Source organism: Gopherus flavomarginatus, chromosome 12 (genome assembly GCF_025201925.1).
Source record: "Gopherus flavomarginatus isolate rGopFla2 chromosome 12, rGopFla2.mat.asm, whole genome shotgun sequence".
Lineage (NCBI taxonomy): Eukaryota > Metazoa > Chordata > Testudines > Testudinidae > Gopherus > Gopherus flavomarginatus.
The window spans coordinates 8684685-8702980 of record NC_066628.1 but is presented as its reverse complement, the minus strand read 5'-3'; the positions used below and the strand labels follow the sequence as shown (position 1 = coordinate 8702980).

Here is an 18296-nt window from a genome sequence, read left to right as displayed (position 1 = left end):
TGTTTGTCTTAACGATTGGCTGAAAAAGTAGGACTGAGTGGACTTGTAGGCTCTAAAGTTTACATTGTTTTTGTTTTTTAGTGCAGTTATGTAACAAAAAAGTCTACATTTGTAAGTTGCACTTTCACGATTAAAAAAATGCACTTCAGTACTTGTTGAGGTGAATTGAAAAATACTATTTCTTTTGTTTATCATTTTTACACTGCAAATAGTTGGAATAAAAATAATATACACTTTGATTTCAATTATAACACAGGATAGAATATATATGAAAATGTAGAAAAACATCCAATATATTTAATGCATTTCAATTGGTATTCTATTGTTTAACAGTGCAATTAAAACTGCAATTAATTGTGATTAATTTTTTTAATTGTCATTAATTTTTTGAGTTAATCATGTGAGTTAACTGCAATTAATCGACAGCTCTAATTATCAGTCTAAATGGCTGGCTGGGAAGGGCCATTAGAGAGAACAATAGGTTTTAAAAGAAGCTAATCTCCCACCAGGAAGCCTTCCTGAAGACCCTACAAACAGCCTGGAGTCATCGCTGTTGTGATACTGCAGGATCATGTGACTAGATTACCTGATACTGGACTCCATCTTGAAAAAACAGTGTTTTTCCACTGAAGGGAGTGGGAACCAAGCTTGGAGACAAAGGGTTCCTGTCACAAAAAGCTATTTAAGGCAGAGGAGAGACGACATCATGGTTCTTCCCTGACTCCCCGCCCAAAGGAGACTCTGGGAAACATCTGAGGAAAAAGGACTGAACTTGGGGGAAGTGCTGAAGCCAGGCTAGAGAGGTTTCTAGTCTGTGAAAGGAATACCTGGGGTTTTTAAGCTGCAAGCAAGGGCAGCAGGCCCCTTAAGAATCTCTGAAACCCGCTTAAACCATTATTTAGGGTGAGAAGTTTTCACTCATATCTATTCTCTTTAGTCTAAAGCTTAGATTGCACTTTGTTTATTTGCTGATCTGTTTTCATCTGTTTGCTATTCTTATAATCCCTTAAAATCTATCTTTTGTAGTTAATAAACTTGGTTTGCTTTATCTAAAACAGTGTGTGTGAGAGTCATAACTTGGGGCAGAAAGCTGTGTATATTCCTCTCCACATTGAAGGAGGGGGCAAATTTCATGAGCTTACGTTTAAATTTCAAGACGGTAAACACTGGGTTTACGCTCCGGTGTGGGGGAGGGGTGTGCCTTAGGAAGTAGGAGAAGCCTTAGCTGTGCCTTCCCATGCAGAGCTGATTACTGTCTGTATGAACTCCAGCTGGGTGTGTCCCTACCTGTATGTGTGCTGGTAAAGAGCAAGACTGAAGCCTCGGAGAGGGCTTGGCAGGCTGGTCACAGCAGTACAGTGTATAGGAAGCCCAGGCTGGTGGGTCAGGTGGGCTCGGTAGTACCCCAGTTCCAGTTGGCACCCCAGGAGGAACCCATCACAACCTCCTCCCCATCTACCGCAGTGTCCTGTGTGGGGACGAGACTGTCTCTGCCCCACTCACCCCACACTGCATCCCTCTTGTAACTAACCCCCTGTGCCCCATGCTCACCACTTGTGTATGGTTATGATATATAGTGTACAACATATGCCTGGTTAGGGATCATTGGAAAACTCATGAGCTGCTGAATATCACACTGTTGAAATGCGTGTACCACCAATGCATGTAGAATGGGGAGATTGTACTCTGTGTTTGTTACTAGAGTGACCATATTCCAGGTTCCCAAAAAGGACGCTGATGGGAAGGGTGACATTTTGGGTGCTGGAGGGGGTACTCACAAAGTGAGGGCAGTGTCAGGGCGCTGACACAATCTCAGAATGCAGTGACAGCTGTCCCTCAGCACCTACCTGCGGGACCCCCTCCCCAGGGCTGGGATCCGGGATATGGGCTGATCCCCTCCCAGTTTGACACCAGACCATTGATAACTACTCGGAGTACAGTCTTTCAGCCAGTCATGCATCCACCTTAGGGTAATTTCATCTAGACCAACGAATTCCTCCCTGCTGGTCAGAACTGAGTCTAACCGGTTGCCACAAGTTATAGACTCATAGACTCATAGGTCAGAAGGGACCAATCTGATCATCTAGTCTGACCTCCTGCACAAGGCAGGCCACAGAACCCCACCCATCCAATTTTATACAACCCCTATCCCAGGACCGAGTTATTGAAATCCTCAAAAATGGTTTGAAGACCTCAAGCTGCAGAGACACCACCAGCAAGCGACCCGTGCCCCACGCTGCAGGGGAAGGCGAAAAACCTCCAGGGCACCTGCCAATCCGCCCTGGAGGAAAATTCCTTCCCGACCCCAAATATGGCGATCAGCTAAACCCTGAGCATGTGGGCAAGAGTCACCAGCCAGCACCCAAGAAGGAATTCTCCGCAGCAACTCAGTACCCATCGCATCCAACATCTCCCCGCAGACCACTGAGCAGACGTATCTGGTGGTAATTCAAGATCAATTGCCCAAATTAACGATCCTATCATAACATCCCCTCCATATACTTATCAAGCTTTGTCTTAAAGCCAGGAAAGTCTTTTGCCCCTACTACTTCCCTCGGAAGGCTATTCCAGAACTTCACTCCCCTAATGGTCAGAAACCTTCGTCTAATTTCAAGTCTAAACTTCCTAATATCCAGTTTATACCCATTCGTCCTCATGGCTACATTAGTACTAAACTTAAATAATTCCTCTCCCTCCCTAACATTAACCCCCTTGATATATTTATATAGGGCGAGCATATCCCCCCTCAGCCTTCTTTTGGCCAGGCTAAACAAGCCAAGCTCTTTGAGTCTCCTTTCATAAGGCAGTTTTTCCATTCCTCGGATCATCCTCGTAGCCCGTCTCTGAACCTGTTCCAGTTTGAATTCATCCTTCTTGAACATAGGACACCAGAACTGCACACAGTATTCCAGATGGGGTCTCACCAACGCCGTATACAACGGTACTAACACCTCCTTATCCTTGCAGGAAATACCCCGCCTGATGCATCCCAAAATCGCATTTGCTTTTTTAACAGCCGTATCACATTGGCGACTCATAGTCATCCTGCTATCAACCAGTACCCCAAGGTCCTTCTCTTCCTCCGTCGCTTCCAACTGATGCGCCCCCAACATATATCCAAAATTCTTATTATTAATTCCTAAATGCATGACCTTGCACTTTTCACTATTGTATTTCATCCTATTTCTATTACTCCAGTTTACAAGATGGCAAAAGTTGTCCCCAGCGTGTTGCACATTGGGTGCTACTCAGGTGGCCAGGTGCCTGGTTTTCAACCAGAAAGTCCAGGCAAAAACGGAAGCTGACGTTGTCTGTCAGATCTAGTGACTGGACACCCAAAGTCCAGTTACTGGGAGAGCCTTGAGGGGGGAAAGGCAGGGCAGAGGCAGAGCCTATGGGGAAGAGATGGGCAGGGTGGGACCTCAGAGGAAAGGTGGGGCAGGGGAGGTTCCAGCACTGCTGCTGGAGTGTCTGGTTTTTAAAAATTACCAAGTTGGCCACCCAGGTAGCTAGCTGAGAGGCTGTGAAAAATATGAACAAACATACAAATATAACTTTTCACAGCAGCAGACTTACTAGTTAGCAGTAAATAAATAACAATTTTGATATGTATATGGGTAAGGGGACTGTTGGTCTCAAGATCCGGAGACTGACAATGGGCAGGGGCCAATGCTCCAGGTCAGCTTGATGGACAGGGCAGACAGGCCAATGAGGAAGTCTGGGGTCACATCCTCTCTGTAAGCTGGAGGGGCCAGAGCAGGGCAAGAGCTGCTAAGGAGAGAGCAGAGCGGTGCTGGGAGCAGAGCAGCACCAGCCAGAGCCAGAGAGGCACAGCCCAGGGAGCTGAGCTGGAGGCAGAGCAGAAGTAGCAGTGGTGGGGCAGAGGGCAGCTGGGGCTGGAGCAGTCCAGAGCTGGGTGCAGTGAGCAGCTGGGGAGAGTGAGGGGGGATCCTGGGCAAGGAACCAGCGCAGAGAGACATCTCCAGCCAAGAGGGCTTGCAGGACTTTTGTGGTTCATCCCACAGAGCGGTGATGATTTTTCCTTTAACCTTTCCCATTTTTTCCTTAATTGTTTTTATTTGTTGGTGTTTAATAAATTGTATTTGTTCTGAACTCTATGCGAGGGTCAGGGAAGAGGTCAGGGAAGCATGCGGAGTGGGGAGAGAGCCCCAGGAGTGGGGATGCCCTAGCCCCTGTCGTGAGTGATCACAACAAAATTGGGGATCGAGCATCTCATGAATCCTGGGCCCAGCCTTGTCAGGGTTTCAGGGACTAGAGTGGAAGGGGAGTCCCAGAGGGCAGGCAGATCTCTGCGTGAAGGGAGTGGGAGCGAGGACTCAGATCCTTCTGCTATTTGATTCCAGCAGGGTGGTGTATAAGCCAGCAAAGTTCCCCACCATATCGGGACCATTTCCCTGCTTACCTCTGTGCATATTTATTGTTTTTCCCTAAAGTTAATTAAGTATTTTAGGGGAAAGTGTCAGAGTGGCCACCAGCGAGAGCTGCTGGCAACACTCTGAGGCCATCAAAATTTTGGTCATGAGAACCCCATGGCTAGATGATGAGGACGGGCCTTTCTGACCCTAAAGTCTACAAGTCTAACAGAGGCCAGATACAGAGAGGGGAAGCGCAGCGTGCTGGGTTGATCGCTAGGACCCAGGAGCCTCCGGGAGGCGGCTCCGGGGCAGCGAGCGCTGGGCTCCGGCCCGGCAGCAGGAAGTGACTCGCAGCCGCTGCGGTGACTCTGGCTCCCAGGCTCCTGGCGAGATCCCCGAGCCCCGGCGGCTGGTGCTGGGAGCCCGGAGCCCTGGCTGCAGCCGGGAGAGGGGAATCTCCAGCAGGGCCCTTCCCGCTGCTCCCCAGGAGCCTCTCCCAGGGCAGAGCCCCCAGCCCGGCCCGGCCCCTGCCCCGGGGGGCCCCGCTCGGAGGGAAGGTGAGAGAGACCCGCCCCCCCCCCCGGCACCCCCGGGCTGCAGGGGGAGGTTTGGCCCCAGGCTGCTCCCAGCGGAGCTGGCTGCGATTCTCGCCCGGGGCCCGGGAAAGCTGCCGCCAGCCCCGGTGCGTGCGGGACTGGGGGAGCCAGCCCGGGCCGTGCTGGGGGTGGGACAGACACACACGGGGTGGGGGGGTGGGGGGCTGAGGATGGCCGGGGGAGGGTGTCAGGGTAAGGGGGGATTTTAGGGAGCAGGATGTGATGGGGGCGGGGGTGCGCTGAAGGGGGATGTGGCGATGCAGGAGAATCAGGGGAGACTTATAGGGCAGATGAGAACAAGGCTGCAATAGAGGAAAGGGGGGATGTGGGGAGGGGAGGCTGGGGGGAGACTGAGAGCAGGAGCAGACGAGAGCAGGAGCAGACTGGCTGGGGAGGGGAGGGGAGGGGTTGGAGAGAAGGAGATGGGGAGATGCAAGAGCAGCTCCTCCACCCCATGGGGCAGCAGAGGGTGAGGGGCTGCCCCACCCAGCAGCCAGAGGGGGATTCTTTTACCACAAATAATCAGTGATGCTTTGGGGGTAGGTGGAGACTTTGCCTAAGGCCTCAGAAGCTACAAGGCAAATATCCAGAAACACCGCCCCCCGCACCCCCCCCCGCTCCCACACCCCCTGCTCCCGGTGTATTATGTTCAGACCCACTCATGATTTTGGGGTCTTTCTCCTGAGTGTTGGGGGCTGCCCAGGGCCCTGGTCTGATTTCTGGGCAGGTTTCACATCTCAGCCACACCGGTGTCCCACCGGAGTCAATGCTCACTCTGCCAGGGGGTCAGGGGCGGCTCTATGTGTTTTGCCACCCCAAGCATGGCAGTCAGGCTGCTTTCTGCGCGCCGGCAGGAGATCCGGCTGGCAACGCAGATTCGGCAGCATGCCTGTGGGAGGTCCGCCGATCCCGTGGCTTCGGCGTACCCACCGCCGAATTGCCGCTAAAGCCGTGGGACCGGCGGACCTCCCGCAGACATGCCGCCGAAGTCTCCCTGACTGCCGCTCTCACAGCGACCAGCACACTGCCCCCACGGCTTGCCGCCCCAGGGATGAGCTGGTGCCTGGAGCCGTCCCTGCAGGGGATGAGTGCGGATGGGACAGTGGGATCAGCCTCTGCCTGTCCCTGGGGGCTGCAGGGGCAGGACAGGGAAGCTCAGGCACTAGCTGCTGACAGTAGAGGGCTCCGGTTATTCCTAAGGGAGCAGAGGAGGCTGGTGCATGTCTCTCTCTGCTCCTGATATTAGAGCCCTTGAGTTGAGCTGCCTGGGTCAGTTACTGCTGCCTCCTCTGCCTGAGAGCCCAGACTGTGACACTGCTGCTCCCCAGCTGGGGCTGTGCCAGGGACAGACCTTCATGAACCCCCCACTCTGTGCCCAGCCCAGGTGGGCACTTTTGCTGGACCTGGAACTAGCCCCCTGGTTCAGCCCCAGGCTTTGCTGACACCAACTCCTGAGTCAGAGACCTTCAGGTGATGGGGAAAGATCTGGGGCCGGGCAGGAGAGTGACTCTGCACAAAGGGTCCCTTTCAGGGACCAGCTGGTGAGTTTGTACCAGAAGAGGAGGGGCTCCCTGAGTGCCTGCGGGTCCCAGAGCTGCTGCCCCCAAGTGACACAGCGAGACTGACTCTCCTGGGAACAAGGGGAGGAGCTGGACGAGTTGCCCTCCTCAGGGGGACCCCCCACATGGCTCCTTTGATTCTGCTCTTCTCTAGCATTTGTCTTACTCTGTCCCTGAGGAGGGTTTAAAAGTGTCTCAGGGGGTTCAGTGCTGGTGGGAGGGGCCGGGTCTGTGTTGTAATAAAGTAACTGAGGGTTTTCCCAGCATGGCAGAGTCCAGAGTGTCTGTCTGCAGGGAAAGAGCCTGGGGGGAATTGGGCTGTGAAATGGATTCAAGGCCCTTCTGAAACCTTCCTCTCATCTACGTTTCACTTCAGATCGTCCCCTCTTCCAGGGGACAGGGAAGGATGTGATGGAGCCAGCTCAGGTAGGGGATTTTCAGGGAGCTGCAGGGGGGATTTGCTGTAGAGGGTGAGCAGCAAGAAACACAGAGTGAGGCAGGGAGGGGACAGGGTGTGATAAACCTGCTGGGACACATTCAGCTTGGAGCCTGATTTTCTGAACAGGCCCATTGGTGAGGGTGGGAATGTCCCCCCATTTCTGAAACAGGAACATCCCCCTGGGCAGGTCTGGGAAAACTGACCAGACTCGCAGTGCTGGAGCCTGATCCCACTGGCCAGAGGCTGATGTGAAATATGCAGGGAAGCTGTCGGGATTCCTGTCCCTGTCCCCGGCTCAGAGCTCTGCTTCCCGTATCAGCCTGTGGGAAATGAGAAGACCTTGCCCTGCTCCATGTGCTGGGAGTAGGGTGACCAGATGTCCTCATTTTATAGGGACAGTCCTGATTTTTAGGTCTTTTTCTTATATAGGCTCCTATTACCCCCCCCACCCCCCATCCCAATTTTTCACACTTGCTGTCTGGTCATCCTAGCTGGGAGGGACAAGGAGCTCTCAGTTTCTCCCCACCCACTGAAGCTGCCTGGCTGCTCTGAGCAGGGTGGGGGGTGGGATTCTGCTTTTCTGGGCCTCCTCCCCCATGAATAGTGGGATTGTGGCTGGGGCAGCTGATGCTGAGTGGGGGACTCTTGTTGTTTCAGATGCCGGTGACCTTCGAGGAGGTGGCTGTGTATTTCACCCAGGGGCAGGGTGCTCTGCTGGACCCCGCCCAGAGAGTCCTCTACAGGGACGTCATGCAGGAGAACTATGAGACAGTGACCTCACTGGGTAAGGGATTCCTGTGCCCTCAGCTATTAGAAGCCATGAGGTCTGCGTGTCTGACTCTTGTCAGGTTCTTCCCTGCTCAGTTAGATTAGAGGAGGAGGGTCGCGTAGTCCAGAGCTCCAGGGTGAGATCTATACACCCCATTCAAGGGAACAGGGGAGTCAGAAACCTAATGGACAAGCTAATTCATCCCTGTCTTACCAGCTGTCCAGAGGCCAGAAGCAGGGGATTGTCCTGCCTGTATTATTTCTCTTTCACACACCATTCGCCTTGCTCCATGCGTGGGGAGGACTCTAGATTCTGCAGGCTTAGAAACAGGCAGGAATTGAACACCCGAGCTGTGTGTGAAAGTAAGTCCCCGAGAGTGCACCTATCCTGAGACCTCCTAGTGAGGGTAGAACAACACCGCCACGCCAGGATGTCTGCTTCTCCCAAGAAGTCTGTTACCACAATTCCATGTTGGGTCAGTTTAAACTCAGGGAATGTTCCTTGCAATGTTCTCTCTACTTTTTTCCATCCATGTATGGAATAAGTTTTGTGATGTGCGGATGTGCGTCGCCAGTAGAAACAAAAAACCTAGATATAGTATATATTTTTAAACAGTTACCATAGGGATAATTACTCCAGGCAGGACAGGTTAGACATTTTAGAACTAACAACTCAAAGAACTAAATTTAAATGTAAGAGAGAAATAAAAATTATGAAATGTATATACCAGTCAAAACACTAAAATAATACACTTTGAAAGAATAAAATTACAGAGAATATATGTTCATTGCAGGAAATACGAAAGAGTAATAATAAACAACAATAACACAAGTATGTGTTGGGAGGTTGTGTGTGTGTGTGTAGACACACAGACTGTGGAGACAGTGTGTGTGTGTAGACACACAGACTGTCTGTGGAGACACTGTGTGTGTGTGCGTGCATGTAGAGACAGAGAGTGTGTGTGTGTGTAGAGACGCTCTGTGTGTGTAGAGACAGACAGACAGAGATTGTATTTGCTGACTGCTGGGGAAGCAGACTCTGTGTGGGGTTCAGACCTCAGACCCTCTCCTGCTCAGAGCGCTGAGCGAGGCTGTTCCATCTCCCCTGCTGGAGTACAAGGGTGGGGGGAAGGGGTACCCTGACATTAGCACCCCTTTTCCCCTGCCCCTGCTCTGCACTACCAACAGGAGTGTCCCAGGAGCCACAGGGACTCAAAGGCAGAGGGCTGCATTGCGGGGCTGGGAGGGCAGCTGAATTCACGCTGCCTGCAGGATGTGAGTGGCTCTGGAGCCTAATCAACTGTGCAGCACTTCAATCACTCCAGGGCGGCTGCTCCAGCACGCAGCTTACAGGGAACACGGGTTCCTGTGACAAATAATCTACCAAGACTCCATGCGTCCTGAGCTTGCCTGATTTCACCCCCTGCGCAGGATTCCCCCTTCCCAAACCTGACCTGATCGCCCGGCTGGAACAAGGGGAAGAGCCGTGGGTCCCGGATCTCCAGACCACCAAGGAAAGGGAGAGCCCGAGAGGCACCTGCATAGGTGAGGAGTCAGGGAAACTGACAGAGAAATCGTCTGGCAAGTGAAGGAAAAAGCTGGGACTCTGAAAATGTGCTGTGAGCGAGAGCCCTCAGTTCTGCCCCGTCTCACCCAGGTCAGGGCTGCACTCAGCACGCAATGTTCGCTTGAATTTTTTCCATTCATGTGCAGAATAAATGTTGTGTGCACCGCGATATGTGCCTAGGTGCACTACCAGTAGAAACAAAAAACCTAGATATAATATATGTTTTTAAAAAGTTACTATAGGCATAATTAGTCCAGCCAGGACAGGTTAGGCATTTTAGAATTCACTACTCAAAGAATTAAATTAAAGTGTACAAGAAATAAAAATTATGAAATGCATAGTCCAGTCAACACACTAAAATAACACCTTTGAAAAAATAAAATTACAGAGAATATATGTGCATTGCAGGAAGTACCAAGAAATAATATCAACAATAATACAAGTATGTGTTGGGAGGTGAGTGTCACACAGAGACTGTGTGTGTGTGTGTGTGTGTGTGTGTGTGTGTGTGAGAGAGAGAGTGTGTGTGACACAGAGACTGTGTGAGACAATGACAGAGACTCTGTGTGTGACAGTGTGTTTGTGTGACACAGAGACAGTGTGTGTGTGCTGGCTCCTGGGGAAAGCAGTTCGCTGTCTCTTTAAGACACTCACTGAAAGTTCTCCTGCTCCGTCCTGAGCCCTGTTGTCTACCTTCCCCCGAGGTGTGGTACATAGGTAGGGGAGAGGGAGAGAGAGATAGAGTGTGTGTGTGTGTGTATGTGAGAGAGAGAGAGAGAGAGAGACAGAGTGAGCTGGCTGCTGGGGAAATCTCAGAAACAGTGCATTGTCCCTTTAAGAAAGGCACTCAGCCATTCACCACCATTCAGACCGTAACAGCTCTGAGTCTTCCTGAGCCAGGCTGTCCCCTCTACCCTGCTCTGCGGAGATGAGGTACAGGGGGAGAGAGTGGGGGACACCCTAACATCAGCACCCTCCCACCGCCGCTCTGCCCAGCCAGCAGGAAGATCCCAGGAGCGTCTGCAGGATGGAGCAACCTGTGGGGAGGGGCACCTGAACACATGCTGCCAGCTGTGCTTGCATTTGAATCTCTCCTTCGCGGCAGCCCAAGCCCGCAGCTTACAGGGAGCACAGGCAGGTGTCATATCATCCAGGCAAATATCAGTCAGAGCTTCCCCCCCAATCCTGTTAGCTGTCGGGAATTTCCTCCCTCACTTTCCTTCCCTGGGAGTGTTTGGGTGGGATGTGGCAGCAGAATCCAGTGTCTCCAGCTCCCCAAAAGTCACTGTGTTGTGTTTTCCCTCTTTGCTATTCCCCTTTCTGTCCTTTCTCCCCGGCACAGGCAGTGACTCCTGTCTGGATTCTCTCTCTCCCAGCAGATGATGGGACTGTGAGTGAGAACAAGGAGGAGAATCAACAGCAGGAAGGTCCTGAGAAAGTGAAACCACAGGAGATGTTTTTGAGACGAGCTGAAGGGCATTTTTCCCAGTGTTTGGAACAGGGAGAGGTCTGGGCAGATCGACACAGATCAGAGATGCAGCCGGGAAACTACCTCATGAAAAAACTGGATGAATCCATTCCATGTGGCGGAGGATGCAAGGATCCCAAGGAAGTCACAGACCAGCAGACAAGTCACAATAAAGAGAAACCCTACAAATGTGTTGACTGTGGGATAAGTTTTAGCAAAAGTTCTTCCCTTATTCAACATGGGCGAATCCACACGGGAGAGAGACCCTATAAATGCACTGAGTGTGGGAAAGGTTTTATTGAAAGTTCATCCCTTACTAAACATGAAAGAATCCACAGAGGAGAAAGACCATATAAATGCCCTGAGTGTGGGAAAAGTTTCAGTGTGAAATCAACCCTTAATACACATGAGAAAGCCCACACGGGAGAGAAACCCCATAAATGCCTGGACTGTGGGAAAACGTTTGGGCAGAACTCATACCTTATCGAACATAGGAGAATCCACACAGGAGAGAGACCATATAAATGCCTTTACTGTGGGAAAGCTTTTAGTCAGCGCTCACACATTATTAAGCATCAGAGAATTCACACAGGTGACAAACCCTATAAATGCCTCAATTGTGGGCAAAGTTTTGTTGACAGAACGAAACTTAAAAATCATCAGAAAATCCACACAGGGGAGAAACCCCATAAATGCTTAGACTGTGGGAAAAGCTTCATTCAGAAGTCACAACTCACTATACACCAGAGAGTACACACAGGAGAGAGACCATATAAATGCCTTGAGTGTGGGAAAAGTTTTAGTCAGAGCTCAAAACTTATTACACATCAGCGAACCCACACAGGAGAGAGACCTTATAAATGCCTTGAGTGTGGGAAAAGTTTTATGGAAAGTTCATCCCTTATTAGACATGGGCGAATCCACACAGGAGAAAGTGCCTATAAATGCCCTGAATGTGAGAAAAATTTTACGGAAAATCGATCTCTCATTAAACATAGGAGAATACACACGGGAGAAAGACCCTATAAATGCCTTGAGTGTGGGAAAGGTTTTATTGAAAGTTCATCCCTTACTAAACATGGAAAAATCCACACAGGAGAAAGACCCTATAAATGTCTTGAGTGTGGGAAAACTTTCAGTATGAAATCAGCCCTTAATATACATCAGAAAACCCACACAGGAGAGAAACCCCATACATGCTTGGACTGTGGGAAAACTTTCAGTCAGATCTCATACCTTATTAAACATGGGAGAACCCACACTGGAGAGAGACCTTATAAATGCCCGGACTGTGGGAAAACCTTCAGTCAGCGCTCATACCTTATTAAACATGGGAGAATCCACACAGGACAAAGACCCCATAAATGCCTTGACTGTGAGAAAGTTTTCAGTGAGCGATCAGCCCTTATTAGACATGAGAGAACTCACATGGAAGAGAAACCCCATAAATGCTTGGACTGTGGGAAGAGCTTCATTCAGACATCACAACTTCTTATACACCAGAGAGTGCACACAGGAGAGAGACCCTTTAAATGCTGTGAGTGTGGGGAAAGTTTTATTCAGAACTCAAAGCTTACTACACATCAGCAAATCCACACAGGAGAGAGACCGTATAAATGCCTTGAGTGTGGGAAAGGTTTTAGTCAGAGTTCAACGCTTATTACACATCAGCGAACCCACACAGGAGAGAGACCCTATGGATGCCTTGAGTGTGGAAAAGGTTTTATCGCAAGTTCAGCCCTTACTAAACATAGGAGAACTCACACAGGAGAAAGACCCTATGAATGCCTCGAGTGTGGGAAAAGTTTCAGTGTGAAATCAGCCCTTAATATGCATCAGAAAACCCACACAGGAGAGAAACCCCATACATGCTTGGACTGTGGGAAAAGTTTTAGTCAGCGCTCACACCTTACTAAACATGGGAAAATCCACATGGGAGAGAGACCTTATAAATGCCTTGACTGGGGGGAAAGCTTCAGTAAGAGCTCAGAGCTTACCAAACATGAGAGCATTCACAAGAGTGAGAGACCCTAAAAACAGCTTGACTGCAGGAAAAGATTCAATTTTACCTCACACATCCACATAACAGCGAGACCTTGAATCTGGAGAAAGTTTCATTTGGTGCTTCCGGAGTATCAGGCATTCACAAATCCACATAAGGTAGAAACGTCTGAGATGTCCTCAATGTGGAAAAGATGCCAAGAGGAACTAACTCCATACTGTACATCAGAAACTCCTATGCACAGCAGAGAAACAGTGCCCTGATAGAGGGTGACCATAGTGAAAAATCCATTCTCTTGTTCTCACACACATCAAGGACGTTTGGCTCCCAATTATCCTGCTGCCCATTGCAGGAGTGAAGATAAAGCAGCAGCCGAGCATCTGCTGGTCAGTGACCCTCTGGCTCTTTCTGGTCTAAGCAAACCCCAGGCAGAGGAGGAGAAGTCCCCAACAGCCCCTCCTCCCCGCTGCATCCCTGGCTGCTGAGCTGATGGGCCACAGGTGAGGGAAGGGAGAGAGAGAAACTTCTCCAGATGCCCCCTCTGCCTGGCTGAAGTCCCCCTCTCCCTTCCCCTCCCAGCTGGGATCCCCCTGCCATGGAGATGAGGACACTTGGGCCAGGCCCCACCTTCACTCTACACACCTGTCACCACCCCCCATCTTCCACCAGCCCCTGGGCTGGGCTCCCCCAGTGATCTGAGGCTGTTCCCTGCAGGGTGAGTGTCCCTGGGGGCTGGTAACTCCTCCCCTCCACAAATCCCCCAGGGCGCTGGGCTCTGGGGGAATCAACCCTTAAGGCACCAGGCGCTGGGTTGTGGGGTGGAAACTGGGGATTGAATGGCTGGGGCTGGGGGAGCTGGGAAGCAGGGGGAGCTGGGTGCTGGGGCTATTGACTGTTTGGGGACGATGGGATAAGAGGCGAGGGAGAGCACAGGGGTAGCAAGGTGCTGCCTCATCACTCACCCCCTCTGCCCCTTCTCCCTGCCCCCGCTGCATTCAGACAGCACCATTAGCAGAGACTAATTTCCACAGGGCCTTTTGTTGGAAGCCTGGATTTCTTACCTCGGCTACAGCAGCATCAGCCTCTGAGAGGGAAGCAGCATTGCCTAGTGGATAGAGCACTGGCCTGGGACTCAGGAGACCTAAGCTCTGTTCCTAATGCTGGCAGCAGCTTGCGGGATGACCTGAGATAAATGTGTGCCTTCCCCAGTGATAATATCAGCATCCGAGGGGTCTGTTTAGGGCAGATAAAGTCGTTGGGATTAGCTAGTGCGTCTCCTTTGTTCCTCCACCCTTTTTGCTAGCCTAGACTGACCCATAGCGTTTTATTCCCACCCCTATTAGCAAAGTGATTGTTAAAGTCACTAAGTCCCCCCTTTGGAGTGAGATTATGTCATTCCCATTTATTAAATTAGTTTGATGGAATATAGCTCAGGTTTATTGAGGGCTTCAAAAGACAAATGATCACTTACCAGAATAGTCCTTTCTGAATTTCTTTTCACATTTCCCTAGCCTTTGTCATGAGTCTGTCTTGTTCTCTGAACTGTGCAAATGACCAGTATCTATCCCAGAGTCAGAGACTGAAATGAGGAAGGAAGTTACTGCCTGATTCCTGCAGAGATGTGAGATATAATCAAGAGGGGGGAGAGGGTCGGTGGCCAAGGCCTTTAATGGGCACTGTTTGCTCTTATGAGCCAGAGAGCTGAGTCTAGGAACTGTAAACTCACTGCAGAAGTCCCAGAGAGAGAGGAAATGTCCTACGAGTGCTGGGTAAAGTCATCCTTGAACGCTAAAGAACTGCCAATGATATCCCAAGAGGATTGATGTGGAGAGGGGTCGGCGACTCCCCATTGCTGAGAGGAGGCCGGGCAAATGCCTCTCTCATCGATTGTTAGCGCTTTTCTGCTAGCTTTAACTTGTTCTTCTTTCCCTGGAGCATGTGTGTGGCTGGAGCACCAATGTGCTGGGCTGGGGCTGAAATGCACCGTGCCGAGCTGGGCGTTGGATTGGGGAGGGGAGGCAGAATTTAGCTTTTATTTCTTGCTTTGAAAAGAATAAAGTAGAATTTAGATTCTCAAACTCCCAGTGTCTCTTGTCTTGAATAATGGGGGTGAGGGAGAATGGTCTTCAATGGACTCCGCAGCTTTCTGGCTGTCATCTATTGACGCAGCTGGGGAAAAGGCAGGTATCATTCTGGGGTGTATTAACATGAGTGTTTGTAGGAGGTCGATGTCCTACTCTGCTCGGCCCTGGGGAGGCCTCAGCTGGAATCCTGTGTCCAGGAAAGATGAGGAAAAATGTGATTGAGTCCTGAGGAGAGCAACAAAAATGGTAAAAGGTTTAGAAATCCTGACCTGTGGGGGGAGGTTAAAAAAAGTGGGTCTGTTAGTCATGAGAAAAGCAGACTGGGGATGGTCTGCAGCCATGCTAAGGGCTGTTATAGAGACTGGGGAGCAGTTGTGCTCCATGGCCACTGAAGGGAGGACGAGAAGTAAAAGTGTTAAGCTGCAGCAAGAGAGATTTAGGTTCGATATTAGGAAAACTTTCTAACCAGGAGGGTATTTTATCTCTGGAATAGCTTCCAAGGGAGCTTGTGGAATCCCCACCATTGGAGCGGGGTTTTCTTGTTTGTTTGTTTTTGGTTTTTTAAGACTCTTGGAGCTGTTATTTCACCATTCCTGAGCTCCACACACTGCAGGTTCCGGCTGTGACATTTTCTCAGGGTGCCCAGGACTGTGAATCTCCTTGTTATCCCCCTGCCTCAGTGCGAGGGGGACGTGCTGCTGCTGAGCTGGGTGTTAGTTCCCTGTCACCTCCAGCCTTTAGCTCCCCACACAAACTCCCTAGGGCTCTGCCAGTCCTTACTGCCTTGCAGGTTAACACTAGGTGCAACCTCGTCCTCCAGCTCCTCTGACGTGTCCTTGTGCAGTGTCCAGCCCCTCTCCACTGGACGGTCAGAAATTCCCAGGTAAGCCAGCCCCAAAGGGACCATACCAGCTTGTTTGATTCAGTTGAGGATCAGCGCCAATATAACCTCACAGCACTGAGATATATTTGTAGTGAAAACAAACAGGAGTTTATTAACTAAGATTTAAGAGAGAGTGAGCGAAGCAATAAGACCAATAGATTAACACATCAAACACCAGGTATAACAGGATTCAGATAGTCTGAGTATAACTTTAACAAGCAAATTCATGGCTAAAGCATTCTCCCAGGGTCACCAGCCACCGTCACTGGGATCCTCCTTTCCATGAATGCAAAGTGTGCTCTCCCATTTGCTTCCTGAAGGATTGCAGGGTGCGGTTCTTGTCCCTCAGTTATAGTCCGGTAAACCACTGATGTGCCTCCCTCCCATTGTTGGTTCTCCAGTTGCTCTTTCTTTTGGTCCTATATGCCACTGGCTCTCAAACTTTCCCAATCGCTGTACCCCATTGTCTTGCACACCCCCAAGTTTCACCTCACTTAAAAATAACTTGGTTACAAAATCAGACATAACCATACAAAAGTGTCACAGCCACTAGTACTGAACAATTGTTGACTTTCTCATTTTTACCATATAATTTTATAAAAGAAATCAGTTGGAATATCAATATTGTTCTTACATTTCAGTGTATGGTACATAGAGCAGTATAAATTGTCTATATGAAATTTTAGTTTTTCCTGACTTCACTAGTGCTTTTTATGTAGCCTGTTGTAAAACTAGGCAAATATCTAGATGAGTTGATGTACCCTTGGAAGACCTCTGCGTACCCCCCGGCGGGGGGGCCACTTACCCCAGGTTGAGAAACATTCCTATATGCAAACAGGGCTTCAATTGTGTTCCTTACAATGCTTAATCTACATGTGAACTGTGGGAGAGAGATGACTAGATATCCCTTTGTCTGACAAAATGGGTTTCTTAATCCTGCATCTATTCAGACTTTAAAATAGTTTTTGGTATATAAATGTAGTTCCTTAAAGACCATCTGCGCACACTTGATGAACAGTGTGACACATAGGCACAGGAACCAGAAGTGCAGGGGGTGCTGCAGCACTCCCGGGCTCCCAGCCCTGCACCTGGGGTCCTGGCTGCTGCCCTGAATGCTTGGGGATCTGCTGTTGGCCCCGTGTCCAGAGCTTTGCTCCTGCCTCAGCTCTGGGATGGTGTGTGTGGACAGGTAAGAGGGCTGGCTTCCAGCACCCTCCACTATTAAAAATCTTCCAGCACCAATGTAATGTAACAGTAACACACAACATATAAGCATATTGTTAAATCAATCAACTCTTTACAGAATGTATTCTTCCATGTTACATGAACAATGTAAATTGACAGTATCAATTTATTTTTAACAATCACATTCCACTTTCCTTTGCATGCACTGAACTCACAGAAAACCCGCAGCATGGCAAATTATATCACCACTACCATAGTTGTGTTACAAATCTCTTATTTATTGCCACATTTATTGCCCATAATCCAGAAGCACAATACAAAACATCTTACCGCAAGAACCCAATGACCTGGTGTGTGGGAAGGAAGCAATAATATATCATTTTGAAGTAATTCACTCTGTATTTATTTAAAAGACATTAGAAATGTAATTATAGTTTCCAGTGAGACAAACCATGAAATATACATTATACTGTATTTCCCAAATTCATTACATGTATTACTATTAGACTACTCCCCCACATCAAACATATCATTGTATTTGCTGTCACACTGTGTTTAACTCAGTGACTGAAATTGTTCTTTTTTCAGTTTATGTATGAAAGTGTGTTAACATTTACCTTCACTTTCGCTTGTGTAGCTCTGCCTGAGAGAATGACAGTGGAAACTACTGATGAGATGGCTTGTACCTGTTGACAGTCAACAAAGCTATTAATGCATTAATAATTGTGGCACGTCAAGAACATAATGAATTTAATATAGACAGACATGAAACGGATCCTTAGTGTTACAAATCAGATACGTATATGTAAGAGAGTCCTATAAAAACAAAATGATTTGTAATCAATGTGCTCTGTCTTACTTCCTTTAAAAAGTGAATTAGCTGTTCACATACTTGTGTTCAATTAATGGACCCACTGAACTGTACAGCAGAACTAATGTGGCCCTCTATTGTATGTCCAATATGCACCTCCAAATACATTTTAGGAAATGTTAGGCAGCAGTATATACACAGAAACGTTGAAATTTCAGGTGTCTGTTGATATTTCAAGGGCATTTGGACTTAAATATGTTGTGCCACATATTCCCATGATTGTTTACTTAGTGCATCAGTGTATTGTGTCATGTATCACAGTAACTAGCCTACCTTTTCCATCTGCTTTCTCAACTACACAGCTCAAAAAATGCATCAATAACTACAACACATGATGGAAGAAAAGCACAATTACAATGGTATTTGAGTAATCAATCACATCAACAAATACATGTTTAGTGGTACTTAAATGTACCTCATCACTTATCCAGCTTCTCAGTTTCAGGCAATGAAATGAAGAGCCATACGATTTTATGTTACTCACTTTGGCCTCCAGTC

At 49.1% G+C, this 18296-nt stretch overlaps 1 protein-coding gene across 14 annotated transcripts in view; it reads left to right on the top strand.

Annotated features, from left to right (window-relative positions):
• LOC127033277 (zinc finger protein 883-like) overlaps window positions 1–13986 on the top strand; it is a 68457-nt gene extending 54471 nt beyond the window's left edge. For 2 of the 14 annotated variants that reach the window (XM_050921183.1, XM_050921187.1), the window contains exons 2-5: window positions 6796–6957; window positions 7628–7754; window positions 9170–9283; window positions 10682–13986. In XM_050921183.1, the coding sequence (XP_050777140.1) occupies window positions 6943–6957; window positions 7628–7754; window positions 9170–9283; window positions 10682–12807 (2382 nt within the window). In that variant the 5' untranslated portion in view covers window positions 6796–6942 and the 3' untranslated portion in view covers window positions 12808–13986. The other 12 variants (XM_050921193.1, XM_050921194.1, XM_050921190.1 and 9 more) reach the window with 11 other exon arrangements.
• The last annotated feature ends 4310 nt before the right edge of the window (window positions 13987–18296 follow it).